Genomic DNA, 21,666 nt, shown 5'->3' with positions numbered 1-21,666 from the left:
TTTTTTTTTTTTTTTTTTTTTTTTTTTTTTTTTTTTTTTTTTTTTTTCTTTTTTCTTCCCGTTTGGGACAGAGTCTTGCTCTGTCCTTGATGTAGAATTCGTGATTCTTTTGTGTCGGCCTCTGGAGTGCTGGGCCACATGTGTACTCCCACACCAGCTTCTTTTTGTCAGTTTCTAGGTCCAGAATTAATTGCCTTCTCTCTGCTTATATCTTACTAGTTTACTTCATCTCTTATATTATTTTTAGTTGTTTTTGATTGAAGATGGTGAAAGACAGAAAAATGGTCATTCTATGAAGGGTTAAAGGAGAAATAGCTCCTACATTGACTTGTGTGCACTAAAAGAAAATGTATTTAACATACATTTTTAAACTCATGGAATCAAAGCATTGTACGTACCATTTTATAATTAGTAACATTTTTAAAATATAAAACTGCATCAGCTACTTCCTTGACTAAAATTTTCCACTGCTCCCTTCTCTCCTATAGCCATTTCTCTGCTATTTTCATTTCCCCATACTTTGAACTATTCATTCTACACTGACCTAGAATCAATGCCAGTTCTGCCTAGCCAGGTCTGTGTTACCAGAGAGCCAAGTAGAGCAGAGGATCAAAGAAGGTAGGTCTGGAACTAAAAAAATCCATCAGGCAATAACAAAATTGAATTCCCTTCCAGCTCGAACATTCAGTGGTTCTTGTCTATGAAGCATTCCACTAAGCAACACATAGCACTGATTGTAGGAATGCAGGTAGCAGCAGGGTGTCATCCGACAGCTGACTGCTCACCTTCAAAGATGAGCTTGCAAGTGGACTTACCTAGGTCTTTTCATTTCTTTATCCCTCTCTGTTCTTTCAGTTTTAAATAAAGATAAAAGAGCTTTGGTAAAATATTTGTTAAATGATTAATTTACTTATAAAAAATAAGATTAAAATGCCAAAACTTTATTATGCTTTGGAGCCCTCATAAACCCTAATAAAAAACGAACACTTAAAACTAATACAAATATAAATAAAAATATCACAGTTGTGCTCCCAAGACATTTAAATTGTAATAGAAGTTTAATTCCAAATTTCATAGAATTTTTAGAGCTGGAAGGACCTTAGAGGTAATAGAGCCCAACTGGATGTGTACATGAGGAAACTGACGCTCAGCAAGTTTTGAGTTGTCCACCATCACACCAAGGAGTACTGGCCGACATGCCCTTAAAACAACTTACATTAAAGTAAAAATCCAGCGTACTTACAATCTAATTACTGAATCATGTAGTTTACTGTTGACCTTGAACTAAAACTTAGAATTTGCCCTAGTAGCCATTTTTTCAACCTAGAGTTGCCCTGCTCTTTGCTAACACTAGAGCCTAGCAACTGAATGCAGAGTGAGAGTGGTCTTTTTGGGTAGTGTTTGTATAGTGCAAAAACTTTGCCTTCTAAGCTTCATAGTCATAAAGAAGCAGAGCGGCATAGGTTCCGCCCCTTCTTGCTCATCCTCCAGTAAGGCTGATTCATTTCTGTGGTTTCTGTTTTGTGTGCTTACGGTATAATTTAGAGTAATGACCTTCAGCGAATTCCGCTGTGCTTTCTGCCCATCATCTGGAATTCTGTGCTGTTTGTTTGTTCAGCCCTTCTGTTCTATATAACTTAACTTCCAGATTAGAAGGTTTTGTTGTTATATGTCTCTAGCCAAACTGAATGCATACACACTTGTTAGAAGCAAAGTTACTGGACGGCTAGATATGAAGTCTTTTTAGTTTATATTTTTAGTGTAGTCTTCTCAGTTACAAAATGAGAAAGTACTAGAACACAATGTGAACTTAAAAAACAAAAGCCGTTTAGTTTCTGGCTGTGTTCCTTCATATCTTCAGTGTTCTGTATAGTGTAAACGTTGGTTTCTATAAGGTCTTTATTATCTAGTAGTCTAAGGATATTGATTTTATACTTACCTTGGCTCTAACTATTGAGAAAGAATATCTGTAAATATCCGGCACTTCATTAGGGAAGTCAGTGGTGAATTTTAAAGGCTCTTTTGCTTATACGTGACCTGCACGCATCCCCCTAGTTTTATCAGGTATGGAAGATGTGGTATTTGGCAAAGATCAGATCTGCTGGAACAAGTCCTTTCATCTCACTAGTTATGCAAAACTAGTCTAGGCTGGAGTAGAAGTAACACACTTAGTTTCCGTTTAGGAGAGCCTGGAAACCCTTTCTAAGAAGGGTCAGAGTCATCTCTATACCTTCGCACAGACTTCCAGTGACGTGGCGTAACTCCTGTGCCCTGCCTGGGCCTTTATGGCCCATGCTTCTCCAGTGTTTATTAGTTGCCACTTTTCTTCCTATCATTTCTTTACAAGAATTAAGTATATAGTACAAAGTTCAGATGACACACAGATCAAAAGAGGTGACCCTGGGGAAAATAGACACTTTGTTCTAGTCATAAAATGCTCAAATAATTAAAAAGCTCATAATTTTTAACTTATGTTTGGGCTTTGAAGATAGATCATTTGTAATTTGTGGTATTTCATAGACTTTTGAAGGTTAAAAGAATAGGTTGTTTTGTGTTGACTTTTTATTTTTTTCTTTTTTCTTCTTTTTGTAGAGATATACATTAGAGTATGGTAATTTGATAAGCTTTTGTTCAGCCTTTATGTTAGAATCAGTTTTATAATGACATGCTAGCTCACACATCACATTTCGTAGAAATTAGTGAAACATCAAAGTGTGGGGAGTGTAGGATTCTTTGATGTTTATTCTTTTATCCAGTGTTATTGGCAGTGATCTGCTTACTCTGGTACTCCTTTTACATTCTTTTTTGAGTAACTGAAGCTATTAATTCAGTTGTACTTTTAAGTTCACATACTGGATAACTGCAGTCGAACCCTTTATGAGACTAATGCAAGTGCTTTGGGTGTATTGATCTTACTTGATTCTCTTTTTGTCTTTACACAATTTGATTGAATTTCACATGGCTTTCTGATTTGGGTTTCTTTCTCTATATGTTTTCTTAAGTTAAATTAAAATAAAATTGAATAAATTGAAGCTTTTCTTATTTCAGGAACAGAAGACACTTCCGTTGTTCTGTTTTTCTGCTAATTCACACTCCGCTTCCTCCAACTGCTCATAAAAGCTTATTAGTAGAGTAGGAGACACATAAGAGTCTATAGAGCTAACTCTGTCCATGTGAATAACCCACAGAGTTTCCTCTAAGTTTGAAAGTCTCATAGCCCCAATAAAATGACGCCATGAACAAAGATGTTAGATAGAGATCAAGGGAAACTGTTTACCATTGATGCTTTGGATGGAGACTTAGTATCTGTATGATATTAAGGGTTCTTGTGGATCAATAAAGTTGGACAGCCTAATAGAAAAATAGTAGTTTAAGCATATCCATAAAGGTTTGTGGGTTCATCTTTTTTTTTAAAGATTTATTTATTTTATTATGTACACAATGTTCTGTACACCTGCACACCAGATCTTGTAATAGATGGTTGTGAGTCACCATGTGGTTGCTGGGAATTAAACTCAGGACCTCTGGGAGAGCAGCAGACAGTGCTCTTAACCTCTGAGTCATCTCGCCATCCCCCTTGTGGGTTCATCTTAAGAAATAGGATTTTAAAAAAAAACAAAGCCAGTTGCTATTCTCATGCAACAGAATTTTTGTTTGTTCTTACATTGATTGTTCTATATGCATTGCTTTTTTAAATCACAACAGTATTAAAGCAAAAAGGTTTCCAATAAAAACAAAAATTCTTGCTGAAGCTGCTGTTTATCTGGGGGTGGGCTACATCGGTAGACAGAAACAGTTTATGGCTGTCAGCACATGTGCTTCTTTGTCAGTTTGTCTTGAGTTTAATATTAGAAACAAGTGATACTGTGGTGGGGTAGGAAATAGGGTGTCTAAAACCTTGAAATAATTAAGATAGGACAGTGAAATACTGGTTCATAAACACATGCTCAGTTCCAAGGGCTTTCTCATTGAAGCCACTACTTGGCACCTTATGCGGCAAGCTGAATCCTTTGTTGTGCTAATGCTTTAATTTTAAATATATTTCGTAAGTCTTACCAAACTGATATGTTATTTTCTATAGATTTCCAGCACCTATCTAGAAAGCAATTGGCCTATACGGGTGAGTTGTTATTTAGTTGGTGTTATAATAGTCATTCTGGGAGTTGACTTTGTGGATTCATAAGGGCAAATTCTTTAATTTATTTATTTTTCTGTGCATTGGTGTTTTGCCTGCATGCATGTCTGTGTGAGGATGTCAGATCTTAGAGTTACAGACACTTGTGAGCTTCCATGTGGGAGCTAAGAATTGAACCCTGGTCCTCCAGAAGAGCAGTGATTTTTAACCACTGCGCCATCTCTCCAGCCTCCATAACAGTGAAATTCTAACGCTTGATATACTGTGTATTACTAGGGGATTCACCTCTACATTTCTGTGAACTATAGCTGTCAGTACCTGGGCATTTTTAATTAAGCATCTTATATTTAAATCATTTAGCAAACATGTATTAGAAGTCTCTTCACCTTATATTTTATTAAGTACTTTATGCCTAATAAAGTATATATATATTTGTAGGAAAGAGGTTTTATTTTTATTTTTTTAACAGTTTTCAGCTATTGATAAACTTGGACAGAATATTGCTGTGGCTGGCAAGTTTGGGTTTGCGCATTACTCTTTACTCACCAAAAAATGGAAACTTTTCGGAAACATTACTCAGGTTAGTGTTTTTGTTTTTGTTTTTTTTTTCTTTTTTTTTTTAACTAAAAATAAATTTTAAGATACAAAGTATAAAAAAAGAAAAAGAGAGAAACTAATAATTAGTCTTGAGATATAGCTCAGTTGTAAAGCACTTGCTGTAGTCACAGGTTCTGGAAGGAAAAGAGAAGTGGAGAAAGAAACTGACATTTGATAATATCTAATAAAGCATTTTTTATAAAATACTTGATAATTTGATGAAGGAGCTTACAGGAGATAGTTAGCTTTTCATTCTTGTTAAGATCATTGACAAGTATTGGGAGATGGCTCAGCCATTCAAGTCTTTTTTCATAAATGCAAGGGGACCTGAGTTCAAATCCCCAGAGGCTGTTTAGATGCTGGGTAGAAATGGCAAGTCATCTGTAGTGCCATCCTTGGAAGGCAGAGATGGAGGATACCTGGGTCAAGCAGCCTTGAGAAACTAGCCATATCAGCCAGTGGCTTTGACTGAGAGATGTCTCCTCAAAGAATAAGGAACAAGAACCATCAAATACTCCTGGTCTACACATACACATAACACTTGATAGGCATATGAAAAGAAGAAGAAAAAAAAGGTTAGTAGCAATAATTGTTTAGCTTAGGGTTTAATATTACCTTTAAGATTGCGTTATCCAATGTGGAGAGACTAAATGTCCACAAAATTTGAGCTCATTCTGTGTGTGATATGTACATTTGGATAGCAGAGGCGGGGGTGGAGAGTCAGGGAGAATGAATTAGATTTTATGAAAGTCAGGCGGGAAGAAATGAGGAAAATTAAAGTGGGTATCTATTGTATACCAGGCACTTTTGCTTTTATAGTACTGTCATCCCAGTTAGGCCACTATTATTACCATTTACTAAGAGATTGGAATTCAGGCACTCATCTGAGGAAGAACAAAGTGAGAATTTAAATCAAGTTGTTTTTAGATGTAGGATTAATGATGCTATATATTATTGAGGTATTTTGAATGACACAGCGTTTTCTTTATAGAAATATTTACTATTTTTAAACATGGGGTATGGTACATTATTAATAAAGACCCTGGAGAAATAATTTAGGCAAGAGAAGATACAGCAGAAATAATCTGAGCTCTCTGAGAGTATTATATTACTTTGTTAAAAGTTTGAGTAACATAATTAAGGTAAATACATCTTAAAATTTTCTTTTAAGGAGCAAAATATGATTGTGACTGGTGGCTTAGCCTGGTGGAATGACTTTATGGTCCTTGCGTGTTATAACTTAAGTGACCGTCAAGAAGAGGTAACTTTCATTTTTTTCAGAAATAATAGATTTTTAATGTTAGAGTTAAGCACGATTTACTTTAAGGTAGACTAATAATCCATTAAAAACTGGACAAAGCATTTTACTCCAGTAATTTAGCATATTTCAAGAGTGAAATTACTGTGTAGGTTTTTCCTGTCCATTTTTTAAAGTGACAATTTGAATTTGTAATATAACCCTTAATATCATAGTACCTAAAAGGCTGAGACAGGAGGATTATTGTGAGTTTACAATCATATTAACCCTGTCTCAAAAGTAAGTAAACCTAAAAAGGATAACCTTTTAGCTAGAAGGTAACCTATAAAGATTGATAATAAAACACTGTAAGCAAAAAATACGTAAGAATGACAATTCTTAAGGATAGCTTATTGATTTATCGATTTACATGGTGGTTTTGTGGAAATGTTAGTCTCATTAATCAAATTTGAGAAAACAAATCTGAAACGTGGTCTCATAATATTACATTCACTCTTGTTCACTTTATCTTTGGTTTATAAATAATTAGCTTGCCAAAATATAAACATTATTCATTTTTTGCTAAAATATTAATTCTTTTAACCTCTATTACTTTACAGTAAGCGGGGGAGGAGGGCCTATAGTTGAAAATACCCTGACTGAGAATTTAAGTATTCTTGGTAACCATCTAATTTTTTTATATTTATATTTCTTCTTTAATTTTTCTTCAGCTCAGGATCTACCTACGAACATCAAATTTGGACAATGCCTTTGCTCATGTCACCAAAGCACCAATGGAAACGTTGCTGCTTAGTGTCTTCCGGGACATGGTGGTAGTGTTTCGAGCAGACTGCTCAATATGCCTTTACTGTATTGAAAGAAAATCTGATGGGTAAGTTAGAGCATGGGATGAGTCACTCTGGCTCCTGTGGTATGCTCTCTGAAAACCTTTTTCCATCTTCGTGTTCTGTTTCATTCCAGGGAGGAGGGGTGATATTTATGTAAGATCAAGAACCTGCACTAACTGCTTGAATTATTCCTATATTATTGGGGGAGGGGCGGGGAGCTATAATTTTAGCTGAGATAAATCTTAGGTGCTTTTTTCACAACTTACAAGTAAGTGGCTAATAACCATCCTACTTTCCAGACACTTAGAGGAGGTTAAGGACATACCCTGAGAAAGCTCACGTGTTCCCTGCTACAGTAGAAGTTGTGGTCTGTAGCATAAAAGCCTTATATTTGACATTTGACATCTCGTCAGCTTCAGCATGTCGGCCATACGTGGGTTTCTTTTGTCCGTAGAGGTGTATTTGTTTAATAAGGAATGGACTATGTTTTTGCTGAAGTCCTGTGATGGAATAATAATGCAAAGATAAAAAATTAACATGTTATTACTTCAGTAGCTAAATTTTCATCATTTCCCACCCAGCTTTTTGTTGCTGTCTCCAGTTCCCAGCATATTTCTGTTTGTATAACTTCTTCCCTATTGCTGCTTTTAGTAGTGTTTTGTGTTGTGGTTTTGTTTTTCCTTCTTTCCAGCATTTTGCTGCCTTTCATTGGCTTATTGCTGTGTGTTTTCTTTGGGTCTCTCAGCATTAATAATCTTAATAGGAAGAGAGGACAATTCAGAGAAGACATACAGAAAAACTCTTGGATCTGTCTGCTATAGACATCAGACATAAAATGTGCTGTAATATAGCAGCTGCAAAGGGACAAATATGTGACTATGTTGAGGTATGAACTTTTTTTTGTTTGTTTTTGCAGTTCGAATACTACAGCTAGTGTTCAGGTTCTTCAGGAAGTCTCCATGTCACGGTACATTCCTCACCCTTTCCTGGTAGTATCTGTCACACTGACGTCAGTGAGTACGGAGAATGGAATCACCTTGAAAATGCCACAGCAGGTACCAGTGCATTTTCAGAGTTCTTAGGAGTTTACATCTCAGTCTTTAGTGTTTTAGGTCAATATTAGTGTCTGTTTATATGTTCAGCAAATTCGTGGTAAGTGTTTATAATGTATCTTGCATAAAGATGCTGAGTTTTAATGGCAAGCCAAAATACAAGATTCTGGTCAGCATTAAAAAGTAATTACACATATATAAACTATTCTGAGGACTTATACTAGAAGCCTTGTCTAATCTGTATAATCAAGGAGAATTATATACCATTTGATTTGAAGTCTGAAGCAGAAGTAGGAGGGTTCTAAGCAAAGAAGATGTTCAGGCAGTCTTACAAAGGTTTACAGACAAGAGACAACAGGATACAGTACGAGGGCTGGAGAATTCTAGAGCCACAGGTATGAGAGAAGATAAGTTCTTATGGATAATGTTGGTAGCTTTAGACTTTCATTTAAAATCTTAGTGTTTATTCTGTACAGAAGAAAATTAATATGGAGCAAAACTTCATGAACTAAAAGCATTGGAGAGATGCTGTACAGATTATATTGAATGGTGTCAGTGGCCTAGCATAAGGAGGGAACAGGGAGATGGAAGTAGGGATGCTGGTGAGATGGCTTAGCAGTTACAAGCACTGGCTGCTCTTCCAGAGATTCTGAGTTCACTTCCCAGAAAACACATGGTGGCTCATGACCATCTATAAAGCGATCTGATGCCCTCTTCTGGCATGCAGGTATACATGCAGACAGAGCACTTGTAAATTAAACAAACAAACAAACACATGAATTTAGTCTAGAGGACTTGTGGCAGTTAGGAGGAAAGAGAAACTATAGTCTCATAGTTTCTCATAGTTTGTGGGTATATATCCAGATACATAGTGGTGCTGCCAGCACCGGTTACAATCATCTCCCATTCGGGGCTGCTTCTACTACCCCAGCAGTTTCCAAACTTTATGTAACTGAAAACCTGTCATGAAAAGTTCTATAATATGTAGGTTTGTCATTTCTTATCTGCGCCATCCATCTTTTTCTTCTAATTTAGATAATAGATAAGCTTCAGCATTCTCAAAAAATTATGGAGAATTTAGTAGAGAGCCTCTTTCCACTACAGTTAAGATTGTTACCAGCTATTATTTATAAGGGTTCTGATTGGGAGCAGCCTACCCATTTCTCTGTTATTTGGAATAATAAATAATAAGAGCAACTTTTTTCTTGATAATCTCTAAAATATCTGTAAATCATTGTATTCTCTTCCCTCCTCATACTTTTCTTCGTAGCAGTACATCTGCATGCCAGATAGTCCCAAATTACCAACCGTGTCATACTATTCTGTATGCATTGCCTGTTCTAGTCTCCCTTTTGAACTTAATAAATGGCTTTCTTCCTTATCATGCAGCTCCCATTCCACCTGTACCCATTGTCATGGTAACCAGCTAGTCCTAGTTGGTAAAATAAAGTTTTGTTTTATATAATTCCTACTAAAAGATTTTAAAGAAATATGAGACTACAGAGTCACTATTTTATGTCCCCCAAAAAATATCTAATTCAGCAATGGTTGTTACTACATGTAACTTTACATCACACTGAAACCTTAGTCATCAGAGCATCACTAAAAGGGAAGAAACAGATGTTGTACGCTTCCTAAGGTGTGTAATGGGAAGTTCATGTGAAGACATTTTACCAAAAACATTAAACCTTAATTGAAGTAAATGTCTAAAGTCATCTTCCATTCTCAGAATTACAGCGATAGAGAATTAGCCTATACCACCCAAAAGAAGAATGTCAGTCCAGAGGTTAGCTATAAGTGAACCGCCCAGTGCAGCGTCGACAAGCTGCATGTATGAAGAAAGTGTGATACTGCTCGTCTTAGTTTCTTTCTATTGCTGTTATAAGATGGTTATGGTACCATTACCAAAGCACCATATAAAAGAAAGAGTTTAATTGGTCTTACAGTTCTAGAGGGTTTGAGTCTGTAATGGAAGATTACAGGCAAAAGCCACTGGAGCAGCAGTTGAGAGCTCATATCTTGATGTACAAGTAAGAGACAGGGACACACACACACACACACACATAGAGCACCAACAGGGGACCAAACATTCAAATATAGGAGCCTCTTTGAGCCATTGTTATGTAAACCATCATACTGCTGTGCTATAGAAACAAGCCATTAAGCTTATTTATATCCTCATTGAAATAAGCTATTAGAAAGCACTGTTGTAATAATTAAGGGTAAATATGAATTGAGAAAGAAAACCAAGAAATTGTTTCATTAACATTGTAGCTTTAAGGAAAATGCCTACATATTTTATGATTGAATATTAGATATCAGAGAACAGATGGTATGGTGTCTTGCTTTAAAATACTTGGTAACATTTAGAGAGGAAATATCTTTGTAAAAGCTAGATATAATGGCAATCAGCAGCGTCATTTGTAAGGGTGCAACTGTTTAAGGGAGCTTCACAAAGGGGTGTGTAACTTAATGAAGAACAGATTAAAAAGTTGAAATATCATAGAGATTTGGCCTGAGGCCACGGCACTTCAGGGCAAGTCTTACCTTAATAATGATTATCCTTATAAACAAATAATGATGAGACTGATTAACTGTTAGATGGCCTCTCATAGGAGAATAAATGCTGTGTTAAGCTCCACAAATTCTCACAGAGGATCATTTACTTTGAATCTTCAATTTTTTTCTTTTGGAATTTATCTCTGTCTTTTTTTTTTTTTTTTTCCTTTTGTTTTTTTGAGACAGGGTTTCTCTGTGTAGCCTTGTCTGTCCTGGAACTCACCCTGGCCAGCCTTATACTCACAGAAATCTGCCTCCCAAATACATTATTAAAGGGATGAGCCACCACTGCCCAACCCAAACTTAGAATTTTGAGCATATAGGTAGCTCATATTTTTCTGAAAATTTTTTAAGTTCCCTGAGATTATTATTATAATTATTATAATAATTTCAATAGAAAATATTGAGAATTTTAGTAATAATAGCCACTTTTTGAAAAAAAAAGGCAATTTTTTTAAGGAACTATGTGAACTATAGGAAATTTATCATCTTGAAGTGAGGGGCTACATATACGGCATTCATATAGAGCATTACCCAGCATGCACAGGCCCAGTATAAAAATTAGTGTATTATAGTAAATTCTAGTGAGTCCCTTCAAGGTCTTTGGGAATGTTTGTAGAGCCTGTTGACATGTGAAAGTCCGAAGTGTCTCTTTGCCTATGTGCGTGTTTCTTTCCCTTCCCCGTTACTTAGCTGCAGTTATTATCTGAGTGCCTGACTCTTACGATTCCCAGATCGACTTTAAAATCTAATATTCCATCTCATTCCTACACATTATGAGAAGATTCACATTTTTATGACAGGCGTCCAACATATCTTCCCTACCCCCAGCTAGTGCTGGAAATCTGAAAGCCATAGCGAGAACATTAAGTATTATACAACTAGAGTACGTAGGGTAGCCGATTTTTTTTTTTTTTTTTGAGCCCTAAATGATACTGAAAGCGTAAACTCAGCAATCCAGCAGGTATCAAAACTTGGGACTCAGTCCAACAGAGTGTCTGAGTCTTCTTTAGCTTGCACAGCCTTAGACTGTTTCCCTTCTGGAAATGCTCAGGTGATGCCCCGGCCGTTCCCTGTGGCAAGTCTATTTCAGCTTTTCTTCCTCATGTTTATGTTAGCATGTTCGTCCCTGCTCAGTTGTCACACACGTTTCCATTTAAAACTCCTACAGTTCTTTCCAGCTTACTGTGGTGAGTGTTCAAGACAGACTCATTCGCCCTTCTCTGATATCTTCCTCCTTGCTGATGGATGTCCTAAAAATTTCAAAAAATATTTATTATTTTTAACTATGGGTTTTATGTGTGTGTCTACCTATGTGTATATGCACGTGAGTGCAGGTGTTGGAGGAATTCAGAAGAGGCAGTTGAATCTCCTGGGGTAAGCTCTTCTGAACAGTCAGTGTGGATGCTGTGAATGGAACTCGGGTCCCCAGCAAGAGCAGTACATGCCCTTAACCACTGAGGCATCACTCCAGCACCGGCCTCAATTTTTTCCAATATCTCACTTAGATTTTGTACCCTGAAGCCGTCTTTGGTTAAGACATGCTTTTTCTATTTTTTTTTTTTTTTCATGCCTAGGTTGGCAGTGAATTCTGTTTGCTTTTTAAGTCAAAATGATCTTCCCCTTTACAGATGAAAATATATGATTTATCTGGTAATTGGTTTAAAGCAATGTTTCTCAAACTCTGTATGCTTGTTTAAGTGGGGTGGTAGAATTGTTTTCATTTTATTATCATTTATTAAAGTTTATTCAATTTGTGTGCCATCTGTGGCCCCTCCCTCGTCTCCTCCCAATGCCATCCTCCCTCCCTCTTCCCCCATATGGCTCTCCCCTAGTCCACTGTTAGGGGAGGTCCTCCTCCCCTTCCTCTGACACTAGCCTATCAGGACTGGCTGCATTGTCTTCCTCTGTGACCTGGCAAGGCTGTACCATCCTGAGGGAGGTGATCAGAGAGCCAGCCATTGAGTTCATGCTAGAGAAAGCCCCTGCTCCCCTTACTAGGAATCCCACTTGGAGACTGAGTCTGTGGGCTACATCTGAGCCGGAGTTTTAGGTCCTCTGCATGAATGGTCCTTGGTGGTGGGGTTTAACGTAATAATTGTAGGCTCTTTATTCTGGCATTTGATTAAAATTTCCAGAATAAAATGACAGACTGGTTCCTCATTTCAAAAGTCAATACAGTAATTCATCTTGACTAAACTGGATTTTTTTTTAATGATTTTTTTCATTTGAGAGGCATGCAAAGCGGTAAACCTTTTTGCCTCTTTGCCTGATTTTCCAAGATCTATCTCCCTGAAGGGCTGTTGCCATACAGCTGAAATCATTGTCACTTTTCCCAATTGAGCTGTTGTATCCTGGCTCCATGTTTTCATTTACATTTCATGCTTAAGTTAGAATACCAGCCTTTCCCCTCTGTCTCTGACTTCCTGACCTTGCAAGTCTCTCATCTTTTTAAACTTTCTCTAGTAATGATCAGTGAGGTGATCTCCTATTTTTTGTGAACGTCTTAAGTTCTCTTAATTTTCCAGCATAATTCAGTTCTGCACTCATTGGCCACTAACTGTATAGTGTTTGTCTATCATAGTCAGGAAAAATGTTCACACATAGCTTAGCAAACTGGGCTATACATGGTACAGCTCCAGCAAATGCTGTTGGTTGTTAACCTACAAACCTCACTAGGTGCTAAAGAATGCCAAAAACATGCTTATAAATTGATGAATTTCTTTCTGCCATTTCAGGCTCGTGATGCAGAGAGCATAATGCTGAACCTTGCAGGACAGCTCATCATGATTCAGAGGGACAGGTCAGGCCCTCAGATCCGGGAGAAGGACAGCAACCCTAACCAAAGGAAACTCGTGAGTAAAGCTGTAAGGCATCCGAGCCCTGAGAAGTTGTTATGAGGTTAAGGTTTATGAATAGAGGAATTTAAGGGGAGAGCAGTGTATTGTGATTTAGAAGCTAAGAACATACATAAAATTCATGTTTCAACTGGGTTTGAGAAGAGAGGAGGTTAAGTCCTGAAATAAGAAAATGTGTCCTTTTCCAGGTGTTACTGCTTAGGTACATATTTGTAAATTTCATTTATTTATTGAGAAAATAAAGATAGAGTTTGGTATTCATAGAGGATTTATTTTCGGTTTTGTTTTTTTTAGATTTCAGTACATATACTTTGAAAGTATAATAGTACATATACTATTATCTTTAATTCCAAATAAATGTTCCTGCTTTAAAAGAAAAGAAAAGAAAAGAAAACAACTCATTTTGAAAGTCTACAAAACTAGTACTTATAAACTTAAGAACCTACATGTTTAATGGAAAACTAAAACCCAGCCATTCTTGTGTCTCCCTTCAGCTGCCATTTTGTCCTCCGGTTGTACTAGCCCAGTCGGTGGAAAATGTCTGGACTACCTGTCGAGCAAATAAACAAAAGCGTCACCTTCTGGAGGCCCTCTGGCTGAGCTGTGGCAGTGCGGGGATGAAAGTCTGGCTGCCTCTCTTCCCCCGGGATCACCGCAAGCCCCACTCCTTCTTATCCCAGCGGATCATGCTGCCGTTCCATATCAACATTTACCCCCTGGCCGTTCTGTTTGAAGATGCATTGGTCCTTGGTGCTGTCAATGACACTTTACTCTATGATTCTTTGTATACACGGAACAGTGCTAGGGAGCAGCTGGAGGTGCTCTTCCCTTTCTGTGTTGTGGAGAGAACCTCTCAGATCTACCTCCACCATATCCTCCGTCAGCTTCTGGTCAGGAACCTGGGAGAGCAAGCCCTACTTCTGGCGCAGTCCTGCGCTGCGTTACCTTACTTCCCTCACGTGCTGGAGCTCATGCTCCATGAAGTGCTGGAAGAAGAAGCTACCTCACGGGAGCCCATTCCTGACCCACTGCTTCCCACCGTGGCGAAGTTCATCACCGAGTTCCCCCTTTTCCTTCAGACAGTTGTGCATTGTGCTAGGAAGACTGAGTACGCTCTGTGGAATTACCTTTTTGCAGCTGTTGGAAACCCCAAGGACTTGTTTGAGGAATGTTTGATGGCTCAGGATTTGGACACAGCTGCCTCTTACCTTATTATCTTACAGGTAACAGTTATCCTTATAAAGGGATAAGAATGATCTTAATTTTAGGGGGGAAAGGTATGTCCTTATGATAGTGTTTATGGAATTACACTGTCATGAATGGTCATACTTTCTCTACAGTGTTTGTCTTTCATTTTGAAGAACTCAAGTTTGACAAGTGACCAAAGATTTCCTTGAATGTTATTAAGTGACATTGCTGGTTATCCCTAAATGCGCCTAAAACAGTTAATGATTTCAGAATATGATTTTAAGTACAATTGAAGGTGTGTGTGTGTGTGTACACATTCAGGTAAACACGTGCCTTAGAATATGTGTGGAAGTCAGTGGAACCTCAAGTTTTGACCCTTGCCTTCAAACTTGTTCAAGACAGTGTCTCTCCAGCTTTTCACTACCACATCAGCCAGGAGAGCTGGGGTTTGGGCTTCTGTGGCTTCTTCTGTCTCTACTTCCCATATTTTAGGGGCCCATGAGACTACAGAGGTACGTAGTGTTGTGTCAGGCGTCTTTTCACATGGATTTTAAATTTAGGTCATTAGGCTTGAATAGCAAGAACCTAACTACTGAGCCATTTCCTACAGCTGAAATTTTTCTATTATATGTAATGTATGTGATGTACATGTTCCATTAGAAATACTATATTAGACTAATAAAAAGGTAAAATAAAATAACACTGAGAAAATGGTACTTTGGACATTAGTGCATTGATCTGAGTTATTTCCTTAAAGTATAAAATTGCTGAAAGGATTCTGAATAAACCAGAGTTTAACACAGTTTCCAATCTTAGCCTTGCTGTTGACAGCTGAGAATGCTCAGAACTGCCACAGTAATGATGCTCATGTTTTTGTTTGTTTGTTTGTTTCTCAAAATAATGAAACCCTGGAAAACTTGTCTCATTATTTAACAGAGGGGCTTAAAAGTTTGATACTACTGTATCAAATCAGATATGGATTTGAAAGGCTATACTAAGGTTCTTTCATATTACTGCAAAGTGGTTTCATTTATGTAGAAAGCTAGCCATGAGCCTAGTTTGAATCTCAGACTGAAACAGATTTTTTTATCAACTTATTTGCTTCATGGCAAGTAACTTTTTCAAGCAGAGGCTGGCAGCCCTAAGATTCCAGGATTCATTCGACTAGCCCTAATGGAAGAGAATGTCGCCATCATAAAAAGAACCAAAGTCAGTGCAGCTGTGTTTTCGTTCTGCTGTCCCTCAGACCCTCAGTGAGACTAGCTGTGCAGTTGGGAACTTTCTTCCAGCAAACTGCCTCATTGCTGGGGCTGGTGCAAAAGAGGCTGTAGATAAGCGCAGCCTATCAGGCAGTGCTCCGTAAAAGCAGGCAGGGCGCTGCTTGTGAAGGAGGAGCTGGGGATGCCCAGTGTAGCCATACTCCCTGGTCCTACCTAAAGCAAAAATTTCAATCAGATCTTCAGAAAATGCTGTAGGAGACAGACCTAAGTTTTTTGGAGTCAGGCAACCTGGATTTCTCTTGCTTTGCTATTGATCTTCAACAATTTAGGTTATTCTGTTTTCTTATCCTGTGAAATGGGAATGATGTAACTTTTTACAGTCGAAAAGAAAGTGAATGGTAACAGGAATGCAGTGCTCATAGTATGAACTGTGAGCAGAGCATCTGCTTCACTTTTCCCCACACGGTACTTTTTTTAAGTTCTCCTTTTAACCTTATTAAATTGCCCCCAGCCAATTTAATATTCCTTGGGCTCAGAGAAGGATCAAGAAAAGAATTGCTCTGTCTTCCAGATTTGTATCCTATAAATGGACTGTTATCTTCCTTGGTTGTTTTTATAGAACATGGAGGTCCCAGCAGTAAGTAGGCAGCATGCCACCCTTCTGTTCAACACGGCACTGGAGCAAGGCAAATGGGACTTGTGTCGACACATGATTCGATTTCTTAAAGCCATTGGTTCTGGAGAATCTGAGACACCTCCATCCACACCTACATCTCAGGTTAGTTGCAAAATCATACAGCTTCTGTAGGACACATACCCAGAGGGCACCTTTGACTAAAATACTGCATGCTGTCTGTAACCACAGGAGCCTAGTTCAAGTGGTGGATTTGAGTTCTTCAGGAATCGGAGCATCAGTTTGTCCCAGTCAGCTGAAAATGTTCCTCCTGGTAAATTCAGCTTACAGAAAACACTCAGTATGCCATCTGGTCCTTCTGGGAAAAGGTAAAAGAATAAAGAGCAGTTACTCTTTTCAGAGCATTTGTCACGTTCCATTTCAAGGCATTTATAAAATTAAGTCTTAATATTTAATTTAGTTACAAATCCCTTTTTTCATTTACCAGAGGCTTAGAGAAAGCTCCTCCTTTTCTCTGCTTTTTCTTTCCTGTTAAGTTCTTCTGTTCTCTGTAATTTTTGTATCTTTGTACTAAAGTGGATCTAGATGCTCTCATTCTAAATGTAATTAATATCAGTTATTTCTAAAAAGAGGACTAGAACAAAACCTTAGGTGGTGGAGAGCTGGAGGCTAGTGCATTTTGAAGGCCAAAGACTACATCTGTCGTAAGTGGGAATTTTCTGGTAGTGGCTGTAACGCAGTGACCCTGACCGATCCTTGGACTTGCCCTGTTTGTGAGGTCCTTGTGTTGCTTCCTGGCTACCTGTTCTCATGGCTCCTGTGTTTTCCCTTCCCTACATGTCTTTTGTTGTTGTTTATACTTTTACTGAAATACTTGGTACATATCAAGTTCAAATGTTTTATTATATTTTATTTTTTTCCCTCTTGTTACTGGTCATTAACAGTTCTCCCCCATTACAAACACTCAGACACACAGAGACAAAAGTCACCAGTAAAATACAGCCATGGAGGAGTATCAACAGTTGCTAGCCACACTCTGAATTTAAAGAGCTCACTGTGTGCCAAGATAATATTCTAGGCATTTGCGTGTTTATGTTCATGTCTCAGTCCTTACAACTCTGTAGGGGTTGTTACTCACTGTGCAGGTAGAAAAACAGGATCAGAAAAACACTGGAGTGTGTTCACACAGCTAATAGAAGGCGGAGCGAGACCTAAGTCCAGGAAGCCCTCCTCCCGAAGCCAGGCTCCCCTGTTGCATGGCCTGCGCCTCACTCAGAGCCACCACTCAGTTACCAAACTAGCTGTGCATTTGCCCAGTTCCACTAGAGATAAGAGACTGTATTTACACCTCATTAATTTCTATGCTTTATTTTGGTATATCTATATAGCTCTAGTAGAGAGGATTTCATTTATGCTTTCCCTTTTATTGGTATTTACAAATGATTTGTATGTTCCTTTTCCCACTTCAATTACACACCACCTCATCCTGATCTGGCTTCGTTTGTCTATTTATTTTTATTCCATGTATTCAATTCTATAGATTGGTTTTAAGAGGTAACTTTGTGCCTGGCATGGCAGCACACACCTTTAATCCCAATACTTGGGAGGAAGCGGCAGGAGGGTATCTGAGTTCAAGGCCAGCCTGCTCTATATAGCGAATTCCAGGACTATAGAGAGAGACCCTGTCTCAAAATTTAAAGGCAGGGGAGGTAACTGTGCATATGTTAGGTTGTGGTGCGATGGAGAAGCCCTGAAGCTTTTTCTTTCTGTTCAGGCACAATTAGATAATGAATCTCTTGCTTCCTTTTCAGTTTTATCAGTGCTGCCTAAAAGTAGAGTTCTTGAGTGAGGTTGTTCCTTCGCTTTCTTCTGTTTCTTACAGGTGGAGCAAGGACAGTGACTGTGCTGAGAATATGTATATTGATATGATGCTGTGGAGGCATGCTCGGCGCCTCTTAGAAGATGTGCGCTTAAAGGACCTTGGCTGCTTTGCAGCCCAGCTAGGCTTTGAACTAATCAGCTGGCTTTGCAAAGAACGGACCCGAGCTGCCCGTGTAGATAACTTTGTAGTAGCCCTGAAGAGACTTCACAAGGATTTCCTGTGGCCACTTCCCATTATCCCAGCCTCTTCTATCAGTTCCCCTTTCAAAAATGGAAAATGCCGAACAGGTAATGTGGACTTCTGACATTTTTTAAAATTATATTTTATTTTAGATATTTAAACATTTTACCATTGGTTGACATTCAGGGAACTCTTTCTATTCCAAATTTAAGCAATAAGAGCCAACTTATTATACATTAGTTAGAATAGCCACCATTTGGCCAAAGATATAAATGAAGTAGAAAGTATTCTCTCTTACTTTTTTTGGGCTTGAAGTTTAACTCACAAACCAACCATTATTGAATTACAAACAAGTTGAAAACTGTGAGTGTAGAAGTTCCTACAGTTAGTCAGGCATCTCAAATAAGCTGAGCTATGATTTACCTGACAGAACTCATCTCAGGGTGACAATAAAAATCATCTTTGACACTTGTGCCATTTTCTAAACTTGTAGGACAAAGTGAAACTGAGTAAAAGAAAAAGGGTTCCAAATTCAGACATTGTTACAAAGACTTCCAGTTGTTTAAACAAAACTTTCTTAGTATGGTGTTTGGAGACTCTGGGTCATCTTTAAAACCAAGGCACGTCACTTAGATCAAGAGAATAAAGTGTGGCGTAATTACAGGAAGAGACATGAGGTGGCTCTGAGAGTCTGTAGTTTTGGATAAATGATACAGTATACAGTGGTGATTGGTTTTGAACTGATGGTATTGGGAATGGCAGTGGAACATCTTGAACACACTGTGTTTTGCTTCTGGACTTACCATGCAGTGGGCGAGCAGCTGTTAAAGTCTCAGTCAGCTGACCCTTTTATTACCTCCGAGATGGATGCTGGCATCTCTAACATTCAACGAAGTCAGAGCTGGCTCAGCAACATTGGTCCCACCCATCGTGACAGAGACATAGCCTCATCTCCTGGACCACAAATGCAAGATGCTTTTCTGTCACCATTATCTACTAAAGGTATACATCTAATAAAGGAACGAGTTATAGCTCTTGAGTTTTGTTTGGGAAATGACCATGTACCATAGCATTTCCAAGATACAGCATCAGTATTCTAAAGAATTAGACGTTAAATATCTGCCTATAAAGGTAAATAAGGCTAAATTGGCTTTGACTATGCTTTACCATATTTATTTAGATATAGGAAATATGGGTCAGCACTACATAAATCTTTGCAATCAAGTTTTTAAATGTTATTTATTGTGTATGTGTGTCTTGATGTATATGGAAGAATACATATGTGAAAGTCCAAGGATAACTCTGTAATTCTCTCCATCTTTTTTTGTGGGTTTCTGAGATCAGACTCTGGTTGTCTATCAGGATTGTATCTTCTGGTGGAAAGTGCTTTATTTACCCTTCAAGCCACCTTGCTGCCCTTGCAATTAATTTTGATAAGGAAGTATACTATCTTTGAAATCCAGATAATAAAATGTTATCATCATATAAGAAATACTATTTTTAGAATAAGTAGGCTTTTGTCATTAAAAACATAACTTTTATCGCTAGTTTTTATTCCATTAATAAAATTTATGAAAAATATTTTTATATATAATATCTTTCATTTTATATTGGCTTTCAAAGCCTGAAATATTTATAATATGACCGTTTACAAAAGCAGTATACCAATTTCTGCCATACAATAATGGTTAAACTACATATAGAAGAGGTTTTGGAGCAATTTATATTGCTGTAGGGTTATAAAATATTAAACTATCACTAGTAATTAGGCTGGGTTTTGGTTTTTTGTTGTGTTGGGGGTTGTTGTTTTTGGTGGAAGATGGGGGAACCAATACTGGAGATTGAACCATTGAACCTAGGACCTCCTGCATGCTACGCAAACATGTATCACTGAACTATACCTCAAGCCTTCTTTTTTTATTATTATTATTTTAAATCTTGAGGCAGGATCTCACTAAGTTCCTAGGTTGCCTTTGAACTTGTGCTGGCCACCCACATAGTGAGGCTACAGACATACATTCAAACCCAGATTAATTTTTTTTTCTTCCAGCTTTCTTAATGGACAGGTGTTTATCTGATATTGGGCTATTATTTTGTCATCCCTGTTGGTAAAGTTTCTGTCACCTGTGAAGGCGTCTAATTTCTATTACTTTTAATTCTAAAATTAGAATGTTTTCCCATTCTCAAACATATAATTTCTTCTTAATGGTCTGCTAGCTCTTAAAATATATGTTGTTCATATAATGGCTATTTTAGCAGTAGATTGAATGTTTTCATTTTGAAATCTTGAGGAGAAACCAGAACTTTAAAAATAACTAATATTTATAATGAAAGGAAAATACTCACTTATGAAATGAAAAGCTCGTATGTAAGTTCTGAAATCTCTTCGTCAGGTGATGAGTGCAGCATTGGTTCAGCCACAGACCTGACTGAAAGCAGCTCCATGGTGGATGGAGACTGGACAATGGTGGATGAAAATTTCTCCACACTAAGTGTGACTCAGTCTGAGCTGGAGCACATCTCCATGGAGTTGGCAAGTAAAGGGCCCCATCAATCTCAAGTCCAGCTTCGGTGAGTGTCTCAGATTCTTTTTCTTTGTGCAGGTGGGAATTGGAGTTATGTTCTTTGTACTTGCTGCCCTTTGCATATCAGCAGATGTCTTTCATGCAAATCATTCTGTTGCTGCTTTATATATAGTTATTTGCTGCACATTTTCATGGAGGCAGGATGTCTGGACTGGTGTGTTGTCATCGGCCTGATTCTCAGAGAATCCTCAGTAGTCAGTCAGATTCTGGGGATTGCCCAGTCTTCAGAGATGGATGGAGAGATGTTACAGAACATAAAAACAGGCCTGCATGCTGTGGAGCGCTGGGCCTCTACAGACTGGTAAGTACTCGTGTCCATCAGTTTTGGTCTCCTTTGGTGAATGACTTTCACGTTAGGACTGTTAGAACTGCAGGGTGTGGCAGCACACGCCTTAAATCCCAGCATTTGGGAGACAGAAGCGAGCAGATCTCTGTGAGGTTGAGCTAAGTCTGGTCTAAATAGCAAGATCCAGGTTAACTAGAGCTACACGATACCCTGTCCCAAAGAAAAAAAAGTCATTTTTCTTTAACCATCTGGTACTCAGCCACTTGAATAGGTACTATTCATTGAATAGTTTATATTCAGTGTTGGTTAGTTTATATGTGAAAGCATGGGTACTATTCATTGAATAGTTTATATTCAGTGTTGGTTAGTTTATATGTGAAAGCATATGCTGTGTTAAGATCTATG

At 38.0% G+C, this 21,666-nt stretch overlaps 2 protein-coding genes across 5 annotated transcripts in view; one reads left to right on the top strand and one right to left on the bottom strand.

Moving 5' to 3' along the window:
• Positions 1-21,666, top strand: part of Ric1 (RIC1 homolog, RAB6A GEF complex partner 1) — an 89,358-nt gene that overhangs the window by 64,123 nt on the left and 3,569 nt on the right. For 3 of the 4 annotated variants that reach the window (XM_055614117.1, XM_055614115.1, XM_055614118.1), the window contains 13 exons: positions 4,082-4,120; positions 4,605-4,715; positions 5,904-5,993; positions 6,701-6,861; positions 7,734-7,872; positions 13,167-13,283; positions 13,781-14,509; positions 16,314-16,472; positions 16,560-16,696; positions 18,211-18,497; positions 19,201-19,392; positions 20,784-20,961; positions 21,088-21,276. In XM_055614117.1, coding sequence (XP_055470092.1) covers positions 4,082-4,120; positions 4,605-4,715; positions 5,904-5,993; positions 6,701-6,861; positions 7,734-7,872; positions 13,167-13,283; positions 13,781-14,509; positions 16,314-16,472; positions 16,560-16,696; positions 18,211-18,497; positions 19,201-19,392; positions 20,784-20,961; positions 21,088-21,276 — 2,528 coding nt within the window. The remainder of the gene's footprint in view (positions 1-4,081; positions 4,121-4,604; positions 4,716-5,903; positions 5,994-6,700; positions 6,862-7,733; positions 7,873-13,166; positions 13,284-13,780; positions 14,510-16,313; positions 16,473-16,559; positions 16,697-18,210; positions 18,498-19,200; positions 19,393-20,783; positions 20,962-21,087; positions 21,277-21,666) is intronic. The other variant, XM_055614116.1, reaches the window with a different exon arrangement.
• Ermp1 (endoplasmic reticulum metallopeptidase 1) overlaps positions 16,641-21,666 on the bottom strand; it is a 49,872-nt gene continuing 44,846 nt past the window's right edge. Inside the window, exon 16 of the mRNA XM_055614120.1 lies at positions 16,641-16,686. Coding sequence (XP_055470095.1) covers positions 16,653-16,686 — 34 coding nt within the window. The 3' untranslated portion in view covers positions 16,641-16,652. The remainder of the gene's footprint in view (positions 16,687-21,666) is intronic.

Source organism: Psammomys obesus, unplaced genomic scaffold, assembly GCF_907164565.1.
Source record: "Psammomys obesus unplaced genomic scaffold, mPsaObe1.curated_primary_1811, whole genome shotgun sequence".
NCBI classification, from domain to species: Eukaryota; Metazoa; Chordata; class Mammalia; order Rodentia; family Muridae; genus Psammomys; species Psammomys obesus.
This window is presented reverse-complemented; position numbering and strand designations above follow the sequence as displayed.